Here is a 14,776-nt window from a genome sequence, read left to right on the forward strand (position 1 = left end):
CTAGCCTGGTTGCTCTAGGTAACAAGGAATTCCATGCGAGTGGGATGGCCAATGGTGGAAGAACTACTGTACATCTCCTTTGCCAAACCCAAGGAGCCTATTGAGGTTCTCTCTCTCTCTTTTTTGCAAACTTATAGTTACAGTGGTGTGTTAACTCTACAGTCAATCTCTAACCGCATGTCTTCTACCCGATAAAGATGGCTTTTATATGTAAATGAAAAACCAAGCTGATCGTTTCTCACTAATGAAGATTTACACTCCACCTACCAAACATAGGCACTTTATCTTCACCAGATGAAAATAAACTGCTTTAGTCTGCCCAATAACAATGAGTCCTGCTTTGATCTATCAGCCATATGCACTTCATTTTTTTTTTGCTACTCCCCCCTCCCCGTGAGGGTGCGGCTGGGCAAGTGAAGCAGAAAGGAGCAATACTGGAAAGAAGAACTGAAGTCCACATTGTACAGGTGTGAAGGTTCCTACATTTCTATCCTTAGGATACAGCCATAAACACATTTACTTGAAGAAATCCCCTTTGAAGTCAAGGCTACTTGCTTCTAAGTAAACATGCAGAATTGTGCTGTTAACCTTGCAAACTGTCATCTGCATAGTTTCAGAAAGAATCTATACGGAAATATTTTAAAGATATTCTTTCTATTGGTAAAAGAAAAGAAAAACATGCAAAATGCATATTGTTTGATTATGGGAGGCAAGGCCTGGTTGCAAAACTGAAACAATAGTATAATTAATGCTCTGTTTCAGACATAGGGAAGTTGTTGTTCTCCAAACATTGTTGGACTCCAGTTCCCATCAGCCCCAGCTAGTATGGCCAATGGTCAGGGATGATGGGAGCTGGAGTCTAACATCCAGAGGGCTACATTTCCCCTATTCCTGCTTTAACTAGTTGTAAATGAACATGGTCTACTGGTCAGATCTGCATCACACTTTAGGAAATATGAGACGAAATATAAATGGGAAACTTGATTCAATGACAGCCTTTTCCTTGCTTATTTAAATAATTTGAATCGCCTTGGTTTAAATCAGTCCACCCTGTCTAAAATTAGCAACTGTATGCCAAGAGTGATGCTTAGCCATTGGTACCTTCAAACAACCTGCTGGATAAAGATATCTTTTAGACCCAAATGATGCAACTAACTATTTTGAAAAACAATGCAGGATATATATGATACCCCTGAACTGCTTTTCTGCAACGCACTCATTATTTAAAAATAATACAGCTAAATCCATCATTCTTGAATATAAATACTGAATTTAACCCCAATAAAACACAATGGAAACGTTAATACATAGGACAGCACTGCTATTTAAAAATGTGGCTGGGGTAAAAAGGAAACACATTCAAATCATTTGAATACATTTGATGAACAACAAAGGTTATTAAAAGCTCATTCTTCCAGTATTTGCACTGAAAAAAATACTTAATAGAAGCTTAAAGGAAAGCTGACTATAGAATAAAATTGAGAGGTTTTGCATAAAAGCTGCTTTGCAATTTCTGTTATCAGCTGTTCCTTTGAAACACACAATCCTTTTAAAACGTCTTTTATAGTAGGGAAATCTGTATTCTCACATAGCAGGAGAAATAATTTATGGTAAATCATTTCACAAAGGAGAAGCAGCGGGAAATGACGTGGAATCTTTTATCAATGTTATCTTGCACCTTTTGAAAAAAGAGAGTATGCCTACAGTACAGGGACAGGCTAGGGACTGGGGAAAGAAATGAAGACTTGAAAATTTTCACATGAGGCAGAGATGCAAAGGACAGGCAGCATGAGGCACTTGTACTTATTTATTTCATAAAATTTATACTCGACTTGATTGTTAAAAACTCCAGGTGGTTGTACTTCCTGTCACCCCCAGCACCAATGTCACTCCAAAAGCTGTTGTGTGGACATTTTAAATCATGTGACTAATGTCATGTAATGTCTTCTGAATCCAGTGGAAAGCCTACATTTCTCAGATCTTCCCCTGATGTGTGGTCAGGGGAAGCAACAGCTGGAGTGGAGCCAATGGGTGCTCTCCTACTCCAAACAATGTTAATCGCACAATTTAGAACTCCCACATAGAGCTACATGGAACTTCACAAGTAGTTTTGATAAGGATTTTATATGGCAATGGGACATAATGATTAAGAGAGCTACTTTTGTGGGACGGGGAGGGGGCATATTTAAGAGGCTGCAAATGATTCTTGCTCAATTTACAGCAGGCCAAGACCTCACACGTCAAAGGCTGGTTTTTATATAGGCATGTGTGGAGTCTGAAATACTCTTGAATGCGGCTCCTATGCCCAGCTTGGCAGGGCACACCTCTCTCACCCCAGTTACACTGGCATCATGTTCTCACTTACCTTCATTCAGTGGAAGTGGTGACTCCCCCGTGGCAGGCTCACCTTCCCCAATCTGTGTCCTGCCACGCAGGTTGAATCTATAGCGTGATATGGGGTCCGTCCTCTGGAGTATAAACTTTGTCTGATTAGGAGAGAAGTTTTCCACCACTGTTCTGCCACTTTTGGATCCATTAACTGGAGAGAGAGGCAGGCTGTGTAGGCTTCAGTCTTGTTTTGAGAAACATGCTACGCTATGCATCTCACCACTTCTCAGTCTAGGATTACACCTGACAAAAGCACTGGCTTTGTTTAAAATGGGGCATGTTCATTTTAGAGGACTTTTAAGCAAAAACGGCTGGGGAATGTTATGCATTCAAGAAGGAAGAACTTTAATTAAGCTAATTAAACTTTTAGCTCCCTTGTAGGCCAAAGATCATACACCATGTTAGTTTTGCAGGGGCTTTCAAGTCAGGGATTTGTTATGGTGGAGAGCTTTTGCACTAATTATTTGAGCAAAAATTACGTTGTTCATGCATTTTCCAACAGTTAGAGGCAGGAGATTTTAGGAAGTTAGATGCATGCTTGTTCAAATTCTATCAAGGGGTGGGAAGGAGGTACATTTTCAGGTGCCATTGGCCATATTCTTGGAAATATCTTCTTATGTACATAACATTTAACTAAAGAATCAAAATGATCAGTAAGGAAATTTGTCACATGTGTCTGGAAATTAGCCTGTTAGTGATTCCTATGAAATCTTCCTGCACTAAGATATGCAATTCAGCTCCCAAAGAAATTCTAAATCCTGAATTCCTGATTTCCCCTCCACTGATTTATTAGTATTGTTTTTTTTTCTAATTCCAGATAAATTAGATTCTAAATCCTGGTTAATAAAGAGACAACAAACAAAAACAAGCACAGGACATACAGGCTTGGTATCTAAGGGTGTATCCAATAAGAATGCCATTGGGGTGTTCAGGGTGTTCCCATTCCATAGTGATGGTTTCCAGGTTTGGTTGGCGGATTCGGAAATACCTTGGGGGACTGGGTGCTTCAGGGAAAGATGGGTCCAAGAGAGAAAAGGGAAGAGGAAAAAGACGTATAAGGTAAGGTAACTTAGAAGGCAGACTGGTCAAGAGTATGCATATAGAAAAGTTTGAGTCTGGTGGCATGGAGAACTTGGTAGGACTGTACAAGATGGTTTCAGTGCAACACAATCATGCCTGCATATCCATTAACAGGAACCTATCCTACTGTTTCATAGTTGTACAAATTTAGTCGTTGGTGCACGTGTTGTGCTTCCTTCTGTGGGCTAAGCCACTCCTTTGAGCTTGTCTACTGCCAGATGCAGTTTTCATATAATTAAAAACTTACAGCTCTTACCCTTGCCTGGAACTGTACAGATAACCTAATATGTATTTCATCATTCTATCTCTTTGGGATGGTGCCTTCTTGGCCCATTTGCTTTCATCACAGCTAAAGTCCCTCACCATAACCAGCTCTGTTTCCTATGCTCAAAGCACACAAAGCTTATCTGAGCACAAATCACAACACTCAACTTTGAGCAACAGGAACCACATTTTATCCATGATGCTTCATGCAACCAAAGACAAGGCCATCTAAGTTCTATTGATGTTGATGTGAGAGTCGAGCAGTGGGGGCTCGCAGGCAGGGTATTGCAGTATGTAGGAAGAGGCTGCTGGAGAAAGACCCTCTCCTGCCATGCCCTTTACGGGCAGGTATATGGGTCAGAGAGTAAAAAAAGACAGCTTCACAAATGATGTCAAGAAAATTGCTTTTATAAAGGTAGTTTCCGTCCATGCTTCTTAAAAAGACTGCTTGGAAGGAAATTTACTTGATAAAGGAGATTTGCTCAAAATGCATTAGGAACTCAATCATTTGTGAAGCTGTTTCTTTGTGTGAGTGTTTGGTCTTTTCCTACAGATGCTTTTAATCCTCCTTTGCCTGCTGCCTGGATGAGATCCACATATGTGTGGAACTGCTGACTGACCCAATGGATGCAGGGCTCTCACCTCCCTGCATCACAATGAAATGGAATGGATTTTTTAAATGCCTTTCCAATATACAGCTGGTCAGAGTTTTATGCTGAAACTTCCAGGGCTTACCAGTATAATTCTATGCATAGCAAAAGAGCATTTAGCAAGTAGGTAAGTATGGGACACGGGTGGCGCTGTGGGTTAAACCACAGAGCCTAGGACTTGCCAATCGAAAGGTCGGCAGTTTGAATCCCCGCGACGGGGTGAGCTCCCGTTGCTCGGTCCCTGCTCCTGCCAACCTAGCAGTTTGAAAGCATGCCAAAGTGCAAGTAGATAAATAGGAAGGTAAATGGCATTTCCGTGTGCTGCTCTGGTTCGCCAGAAGCGGCTTAGTCATGCTGGCCACATGACCCGGAAGCTGTACGCCGGCTCTCTTGGCCAATAAAGCGAGATGAGCGCCGCAACCCCAGAGTCGGTCACAACTGGACCTAATGGCCAGGGGTCCCTTTACCATTTAAGTGCACTCAAGCAGTGGACCCAGTTCAAGCTTCTGTGTGATACATATAAATGCACAATTTGCCTCACTAGCAAGGCACAAATCAGATTTCATTCAACCCAGTTACCAAAACCAGCAACAGCTGGGGGGGGGACGACCCCAGGATTTCATTTTCTAAAAATTACAACTGGAATGAATTCTTGGAAGAATCTTCAAGAACAAAGATATCTGTCTGGTGTGCAATTCTGTGGTTTTAAGTATCTCTAGAATCATAAAGGCGCTGGTGCTTATCAGTCAAAGCATGGTCCATTAGAGTGATATGAGATGGCAACTGTAAACATTAAAGAATCTTTCACTGCTAGTTATGAGAACTGATGAAAAGCTATTGATCTAGCTGTGAAAGCAAATACAGGCAGTACTCTCAATTCTACCATAAAATCTATCCTTGAGTATGTTAAGAATCAGATGGAATTTGTAGAGTTAGGTAGTAATTGCAACATAAAACCCTTCCATAGATCATACTGCCACGTGCGGCAATGGATTTCATGACTGTTCCAATTTTACAGAATAAAGCTAAGAGAGACTTGTCTGAGAATACTTAAGAGGACAAACAGTAGAGCTAGCAATAAAACCTGGTGTCAAAAGTCAGTGCATTATGCTCTGCCTAACTCACCGATTTTCAGTTAGTTTCTTTGTGCATTCATTTGTCTATCATAATCTATTATGTATTATGAGTCTGAAGCTGGTGAAAAACAACCCCATGAATCAGAACAGCCTCAGTCCTTAGGGCTTCACTGTGTTGACTTTTGCCTTGCTCCACACTGCAGGAGCACACAGTAATCTGGCAGCTGAAGCCAGCCTAACTATTCATTTCAAGTGGAAAATCCTTTTTGAAGTCTTTATCGGGACCGATGACACAGAACCTAAGGAGCTCTAAGGCTCTCAATAAGACCGTGTTCTGTTCTACCTTCTTATTTCACACATAAAAGGATGGGATTCTGCCAAACTGGGCCAATATTATGCAGAGACCTACCTCCTTCAGGCATTGTGAACTCCAGAGTTTCACTTCGAGGCCCATCTCCTCTCCCGTTGACTACAACCATCTCCAGTTTGTAGTTGCTGTAAGGAAACAGTCGGGACACTATGCCCCGTGTCCGGTCTCCAGTAAAACCCATAGACTGCTTTTTCTTAGAGACCCATAGATTCTTCAGCAAACTACTTTCTCTCCAGAAGTAGGCCTTCAAGAAACATGCAAGGTGAGTGATGTTTTTCCCCTTTGAGTGTTAACTGGATTTCAAGGACAAAGTCACTATGGATCTTCTTCCACGCAAGGATTAGTTCGATCTCACCAGCCATTCCACAGGGGAGGAGGAAGTCAATACTGTTTATTGCTCATTTTACAGATGGGGAGACTGAGACATGGAAGCTGACTCTTGGTCAAGACCATTTCGGCAGATTATGCAGTGGCTATCAAAGAACTGCCCCCTCAGCAAAGACCAGGCTTCTAGGCTTCAAACAGCAGTCTTCCCTCATCTCTCACTGATTATTATTATTATTAGTAGTAGTAGTAGTAGAATGAAATTTTAACTTGTCAAGAATCACTCATGGCCATATATATATATATGGTTATATATATATAACCAGACTCCAGTACAGAGGCAGAAACAAAACAAAATATATCCTATGAATGAAAATTCTCAGATCTGAGAAATGTGCAAATGCTTCAAATATATTTTATTATTTATTTTATTTATTAGATTTATATCCCGCCCCTTATCCAAAGATCCCAGGGAAGTGATATAAATCAATTTTGAAAGAAAGTATTTCGCTGCTGATTTGTTTGAGTTTTTGCTTGTTTTCTGTTTGGTAAGAAAACAGAAAACAGAGAGAGAGAGAAAAAACATGAACTTGAGGACAGAACATGTTTGGGCTTTCTGGAGACATTTTTTATTATCCCTGAGCACAATCCTTGAATTCTGACTAGGCCGAAACAGAACTTTAGTGTATTGATTAATGACATGCTAAATACACACTGGGGATGACATAGAAGTCAGGGGAAACTGCTCTAGGAGCTGATTTTCTTAACCACATTAAAAACAGTTTGTTGGTTTTGTTTTGTAAGCAGAAAGACCTCATTAAGATAGCAGCTACTTGGAACTCTCTGTTTCTAACTGACTGAGCAATAACTGGATGTTCACAACTAGGGGTGCTTCCAGACAGGCTGTTCATTCAGAAAAATATATATGTTATCTCACACTTTCTAGTGCAATTACTCTGTTACTTTTCTCACTGAAAAAGAAAAGTAATTGACAAGTGTTCTAGAAAGTATGGAGTAACAGCCGCTATCCGGCAACCTTGTAGAACCTCCATACAAACATATCAGCATGAATGCTCAATGAACACCTGGTCTAGAAGTTCCCTAGAGATGTCTAGAATGTATAGTGTGTACTTTGGATATGGTTGGCTAGGAAGGTACCTGATCTGTTGCCCTATGCATGATCAGAATGTTACACGGCTTCTAATGCTTACGGGAAGCACATTTTTGCTTTCCAAATGGTAGAAAAATATCTCTCAATAGCACAACTTTAGAACATGAAATACAACAGGTTAAAAAAATGTGCCAGTCCATAAGAACGGAGAATCTAAATTGTAATAAACGCAGAAATCAAATTTATTTTTGCACATATGTATATGAGTCTTTGAAATGAAGACTTTTTTTGCTTTCAATTCAAGGCTAAGTACAAACTCATGATTTTGAATCAGGAAGAAGCCAATTAACATTCAAAAGATCAAAACAGGCTTTCTTCAAAATAGGGGACGAAGAATTGCTAAAATCGAACTTGATTGGATTCCATATTGAAAAAGAGCAATTAAAAAAATGCTTTGTCTGTCTGGTCTCCCTTCTTCATTCCCCCAGCCCTACCCCCCCCCCAAAAACCCCCAACCCTTCAAAACAAATCACAGAATTATTTTCTTGGTGGATTCTTGGAGGAAACCACAATTGGCACACTAGTTTAAAACTGCTTAAATTTCAAGGAAAAGGCTGGTCTCCTTGCCTAAGCTCTTTGAAGTGGGTGGAGGGGATATATACAACTGGTAATAATATTTTGGTTTCTGTATCTCAGCAATGCCCTTACATATCTGTACTTTATCACCCGCCCACCAACACAACTGCAAATGCTTATTGTCTGCATAATAATAGTTTTCAATGCCATTTAGCAATTTCTGGGTGTTTCATGTCATCTCCATTGTGTAAAAGACAATGTAACCATCAGTCATCATTAGTGTTGGGTGTTAGCCACATTAATGTGATTGGGTTTTGGTTTTGCTCACTCTGTATTCCTTAAGTTGTCCCTGGACGGTTTCCGGGTACACTCTACTCCATTGCAGGCTGATTGCTGTGCTGTTTACAACTTTGAGTCTAATATCAGTGGGAGCGGCCTTAGGATCTAAGTTGCCAAGAATAAAGCAAAGCAGATATTAAGCATGCACAGAAATTTGAAGAAAATCCCCATTTCCCTCCCTAGATGCTGCAGTGGTTTACCCAAAGAAAAGCATGTAAACAGGAGGCTGCTCTTAAGCATTGCTGCCATCATGTGGAGATAGAAAGCAATTTCAAGTGTACATTTTTGACAAGCGTTTGCATGATGGAGGGATCCATTCTACTCTGGTGCCAGTTTCCTATATTTCTCACATTTCTCTTTTCTGCCTACCTCACCAGTGCACTCACAATGTGGCAGTGCCCGCATAGGTTTTCACAGTTTACCTGACGAACAGAAAACTGCCAACTCTAGAGATTTATACAAATGCCTTTTAAATTCAGAGGTGTTTGATTCACAACAAATCAAGTTCATGCTGCACCCATAAAATCATTTAAAACTGAAAGTCCCCACAAGCAGTAGTAAGCAATTTCAGATGGAGAAATGCCCATTTAAGAGGAGAACACCTCACGGCACAGGCGAGCAGCAGGTCTTAAATTTCAGCTTCAGAACTGTCTCTTTGAGAGAGATTTGCAAAATATTGATATGGCAAATATTTCCCATGGAACCTATGAGGTAAATTTCTTTATCCAGCAGTTGTTAACCCAGAGAAAAGTTACTCCTGTTGCAGGGAATAAGTGCAGAAACATTTTGTCCATAGCTTTAAGGAGAGTTGGTGGCCTGATAGAGACATATTTGACTCCAGATGTTGTTGAGCTGCAACTCCCTTTACCCTTGACCGTTAAAAGCACTGAGATGGGCTGATGCAGTCCAACAACACACCTGGAAGGTACCATGTTGGGTACCAGTGGTTTAGACACTTGCTACTTCTCTCGGCACTTCTGTTCAAACAGATTTTACTGATTTTTGAAACAATCCCAAACCCTCCCTCCCCCCTGCAAAACCTGTTTATAAGATAGAACAGTGGGAAAGTATACATGCCATGAACAACCAAGCTTGTTTCATATCACTCAGCGCCATAAAAACAAACAAACTCCACACAACCACTCTGCCCTAAGTAAAAGGCGGTATGTGATTAAAGAGGTTTCCAGGGAAGCGTTTGGCCTATTGACTGCTTAGTCATCTACAATCAGAATTTGAAAATGCCTGCATTGTACTACTTACAGGAGTTATAAAGTTCTTTACTTTATCTCATTGGTAAAATAGATTCTACTTGTTCAGTTACTGCATCCACTGTAGCTTGTTATTGTTCAAAATACCAATGCAGTTTATTGCCTTGCTTGTTATTCATTTCCTTTTTTAAAAAAGCACTTTCCTCTTTAAACAGCAAGGAAGCTACCCCAGCAGGATGAGAGGCTTCCTGGTAAGCAGGCTGGCTGGGCTACAGAGCAGATGGGAGGAAAAACCTGCTTATATATTTTCCCATTCCCTGGGGACAGGATATGATGCGCAGGCCAATGAGGAGGGAAACAGCTGTTGCTGGAAAGTGCTTCCTGTGGCTGAACACCATGTGGTGGGGGACAGCTGATTTGCTCTTACTGCTCATTCCTCCAGGGCTGGGTAGAGCACAGATAATAGCAAAAAGTGTAGATAACAAAAGACAAAACAAAATGAAAAACGTCTACCAGGCAACTGTCTAGATGCAAGTTTACATACAATGTATCTGGATAGTTTGAGAACAGCACTTCAGTTTGCAGTGAACATAGGGCTGCCATAGCCGGGAAATAGCATCCAGGCGGAATTTACAAAAATCGGAAAAAATATACAGGGAAAGCATTCTTTTTGGTGGTCGATTTCCTTAAAAATAGCTCAAAAACTTCAACTTTTTGGGGGAGAATTTGAAAAAAACCCCAAACTCAACAATTTTGCCCCCCACCCAAGCTCAACAACTTTTGTGTCTGGATTTTCACTTCTTGAAATATGACAACTCTAAGTGAACAGTTACATTTTAATTGTAAGAAAACCCAGACACCATGCTGTATTTCTTTATACAGCCTACTAAGTTGAGGATGAAAGGCATTTCTTCATCTTCCCCCCTCCCTGCCCCCTTGTGAACTGCAGCCATGAAGGATATGCACAACTGAAAACATCATCAACAGCATCAATTTACCCATTTTCTCACCTTCCCCACTGCAAATGGTTAATTAATTAACACAGCATTGATGTGTGAACTAGTTGTGATTTCTGGTGCAGCAAAATTTTACTATAAAATGGATTCCCCACTCCCATTTACACACTGTGACCTTACATAAAACCTGGAAGGAAGGGTTGCTCTACTTATTAATAGGAATTGAAGTGAATTCTGTGATCTTTCAAGCTGATAAAGCTTTGACAATGTGTGCAGAAATAGGCATACACACAATGGAATATTGGGCATGGTCCACCTCAATAAAGTACTGGTTACGCTGCCATTTTCGCTGCCCTCCATCAAGTATGCTCGCTGATTTGCTCAAAGACTCCTATAAATCAAGATGGTATCAGTACCTCGAAAAAAAGATTGAATCTTTAGGCATCGAGCTGGAGCCCCTGTACAATTCTAATGAGCAATACATTTCCCATAATATCCTAACTAGACTAAAGGATGTCGAGAGACAAAATATTACGGCAGCTGTAAACAAAATTTGCTCCCCCATATTCTATGATTTAAATATCTTAGATAGCAGAGCCAATTACGTCACTAAATTAATAATCCCAGCCCAACGTAGGGCTTTTATGCTGGCCCGTTTGAATGTTTTCCCCTCAGCATTTGTCAGGGGAAGATATCAAAACATTCCTAGAAACAAGAGATTCTGCAGATGTTCTATGAATGTCCCGGACACTGTAGAGCATATTCTCTTTCATTGCCCATTGTACAGTATCCCACGTCAACGCGTGCTGTCCCCTCTTTTGGGTGGTCTGGAACCCCAGCAAGGTGAATGTGTGGGATTCTGCCTATCCGACGTTGACCAAAGGGTAACGGCGGGGGTAGCCGAATTTTTGGTAGCAGTCCTCCAAGGAGCAGGTTAACAACGAAAACCACTGATTTTATATGTATATATATATATATATATATATATATATATATATATATATGTATGTAGCCAACTGCTCCCTTTTATATATATTTCAAGGCTTTTATATGTTATTTCCTCTTTTATGGTCTTATTTGCACAATGCCTAATAAAGGTTTGATAAGTATATGGGCTTTGATAAGCAAGCACTTTTTGAGAGGCTGGCTACGCTGTCCTTGGTCCTGAAAAAAACAAGTCATTCATAGTTGCATGCAACTGTTTCTTAGCTTTATTTTGCAAAGGAAGAAAGGAGTGGCCACAGTCCTTTCCTGCCAGTCCTTTTCTTCCCATTGTATGGCAGCACTTTTTCTTTCTTACATCCCTCCTTTCCTACCTCATCTTCTCCCCTCCCCCACTTACTTCGCCTTTCTATTTCTTTGTTGTTGCAAGTTATTTTTTACGTTGTCAATCTGTATCTATATAAAATTACACAGAAAAAAATTATTTTAAGAAGAGCACGTGGAAGTGTATGACACCATTATTTGCCTTGCTTTGATAGAGCCTTCTGAACACAATCCACAAGGTGATTTCAACCAAGAAGGCCTGTAAGAACCTAGAGCAGGCTTCCTCAACCTTGGCCCTCCAGATGTTTTGAGACTATAATTCCCATAATCCCTGACCACTGGTCCTGCTAGCTAGGGATCATGGGAGTTGTAGGCCAAAAACATCTGGAGGGCTGAGGTTGAGGAAGCCTGACCTAGAGTAAAGATGCTAACAAGATTGTGGCATGAGACAGTAAAGGGGCAATCCCTAAAATCAACTGAGATTTCTTTATAAACCAGGTTTGTACATATTGACTTGACAAGCAGGGCATTCTAGATTGACCCCTCTCTCTTTACGCCCTGGTAGAACACAGTAGAATATACCTGACCTCCCTAGATACTCACCCAATTTTCAGGAGGCATTTGAACACCCTTTAACTTGGGTTGCCATTTAAAAAACAACCACTTCCTTCTGATTTTGATCACTAGATATCTACTTCTAAACCTTGTAACCTGACAGAGCCCTTGGCATGTGTTACACTACTAATTCAAAGAGAATAATATATTTTTGAGAGTTGGCTTATTCAGCAATTCTTTTAGATTATTGCTGGAGAACCACAATGACCAAAACAAACATCACATATAGATTTAACTTCAGTGCCTGGCAATCACTTTTGTGCCCTGTAGACCTGTCTGGCAGCTGCTGAAGGGCATAATTCACTTGGTGACTATTGAGTTTGTCTTGGGATATGATTTCAGAACAGGGGGAGAGAATCTATGGCCTTGCAGATGTTGTTGGACTCCAATTCCCATCAGCCCCAGCCAGCCAGCCAGCCAGCCAGCGTATGACCAATGTTGAAGGATTCAAATTGTAGTCCAGCAACATTCTGAAGACCATAGATTCTCCACCTCTGCTACAGAACATAGCAGCAGAGGATATGATTCATGTGTCACTTCTGAATTTTGTTATGGAATAATAAAAGGGGATTATAGTTTGAGGACTCAGGTGAATTTCTTATGTTCCTGAGAACATTGGGAATAATTCCAGCATGAAACATTCTTTAAGAATCATAAACTGTGGGAGCTAAAATCAGGCAGAGATCACCAGGCTGATGATCCGAGCACTGTAACTCTGAGCTCACTGCATGGTTGTATCCTAGAGTCTATTGGTTCTCAGCATGTCTGGGACTGCCGTACAGATAAGCGGACACCTGTTTCCAAGCTGACTTTAGAAATGATGCTGGCCATTGACCAAGACTCCCGTGTAGGTTTGTTTGTGAATAAAACTGCTACCATATGGTGTGTTAACAGTCCCTATTCCCTCCACCAACAGCATGACTGCAAGGTACGAATGTTCAGAAGTCTCCGAATCATTTAAGTCTACATGATCAATGCTTCCTCATCCCTTTTAAAACACAGCAAAAGAATGAACCTCCTGTGAAGCAATAAAAATATGAAGTGAATAGGAGTAAAAGTTATGGAAGATGGATGCCTTTTAAAGGTGGAATGAAGCACTTCTATATTCCAGTGATTGTAATGGAAAAGGTTTAAGCCTATACTTAACTCTCCTGATAAAATCAGTGTAAAAGTGAATACGGATTTGAGCCCAAGTATCCACAATTTACATCCAACACTCTCTTGTATTTATCCATGTAACTTTTTATTTATATCCCCATTCATATGAATGTTATTTATCTACTTACTTACTTACCTTCATTAGACAGACAATGAAGCTGGTGACTACAGCTGGTTCATATAACCTCTCCGAGTCTGTTCTAGACCCGTAAGATGGAATAATATCTTTTTCTAACCTCAAAATGCTGAGGCAGCCTAGTAACTATATTGTCTGCTGCTGTTCTGCCTCTGATATAGTGTGTCATTCATGGTTGGCATGTTTTGTTGCTTTTCATGTGTGCTGTTAGCTTGCCTTGAATATTCTATGAATGCTTTAAATAAAGAAGATATGTGTGTTTTAAATAAATAAGAGATGGAAATATAAATCTTCAAGAAAAATGAGTTAATTTGAAGTTCATGGGCATGCAAGCTAAATGGTCTGTTGGGGCACTCCAGAGACCTATGAAGTTTCTACATGAGTGTTTCATTCTCCAGAGTGCCTGGCACTGGAATTCAATGCCTCCTGTTAATGGAGCCAATCACATAAGATCTTGGATTGCAAGACTGCCAGTGGTGGAGTCTTTTTTGGTACCCCAAACTCTTTACATCTATGAGAATACTCACAATCTTCCCCCGAGTAGCCAATGACAGTCTCAGGTTCCATAGCAACCCCATAGTCGTTTTTGGCCTGCACTTTGATCTCGTAGGGTGTATAGATGGGCGTCTGTGTGACAGTGAACTGGTTAGTGTCACCCTTTACCGTCCTGTTGTTCCAACTCTCCCGAGTGTCTCTTCTCCTCCATTTCACAATGTACTTGAGGTTGGGGCCGTAAACTTGGGTTGCATTTAGCGGCTTAAAGGATACACAAAAATTAAGAAATCCATTATTACTCTTGTTAACTTTGAACACCAGCTGCTGTCCCTGCCACCGAACAGTGTTTCTGTGACGCCAGAGGATACAGAATCATAGATGGATCTAAAAACAGGACTAACAAGCCCATGGTGTCATAAGCTTTCATATGCTAGAATCTATTTTATCAGATGCATGAAATGTTGCCCTCCGTTGGCGGATTCTCCCTCCCTCCCTCTGTATGGGTGTTTTTGAGCTTTCCTCTTACCCTTTATGGACTCTAGCCCACAAAAGCTTATACCCAAATATGCAGCTTAAGTATTTACTGTGTCACAGGACACTCTGTTTTCACTGCAGCAGACTATTCTGTGAACTGCCCTGAGACCCCTAGGTATAGGGCGGTATATAAATTCCAATAATAATAATACTAATAATAATAATAATAATAATAATAATAATATCACTTTGGAGATAACAAATGCAAAATGCATCCAGGTAACTGCACA

At 40.6% G+C, this 14,776-nt stretch overlaps 1 protein-coding gene across 22 annotated transcripts in view; it reads right to left on the bottom strand.

Moving 5' to 3' along the window:
• Window positions 1–14,776, bottom strand: part of NFASC (neurofascin) — a 176,394-nt gene that overhangs the window by 42,369 nt on the left and 119,249 nt on the right. For 15 of the 22 annotated variants that reach the window (XM_083508758.1, XM_083508770.1, XM_083508768.1 and 12 more), the window contains 5 exons: window positions 14,045–14,273; window positions 8,168–8,283; window positions 5,868–6,072; window positions 3,270–3,392; window positions 2,366–2,539 (listed from right to left, as the gene is read on the bottom strand). In XM_083508758.1, coding sequence (XP_083364884.1) covers window positions 2,366–2,539; window positions 3,270–3,392; window positions 5,868–6,072; window positions 8,168–8,283; window positions 14,045–14,273 — 847 coding nt within the window. The remainder of the gene's footprint in view (window positions 1–2,365; window positions 2,540–3,269; window positions 3,393–5,867; window positions 6,073–8,167; window positions 8,284–14,044; window positions 14,274–14,776) is intronic. The other 7 variants (XR_014527470.1, XM_083508762.1, XM_083508763.1 and 4 more) reach the window with 3 other exon arrangements.

This window comes from Podarcis liolepis, assembly GCF_965112155.1.
Source record: "Podarcis liolepis genome assembly, chromosome: 6".
In the NCBI taxonomy this organism is placed as follows: domain Eukaryota; kingdom Metazoa; phylum Chordata; class Lepidosauria; order Squamata; family Lacertidae; genus Podarcis; species Podarcis liolepis.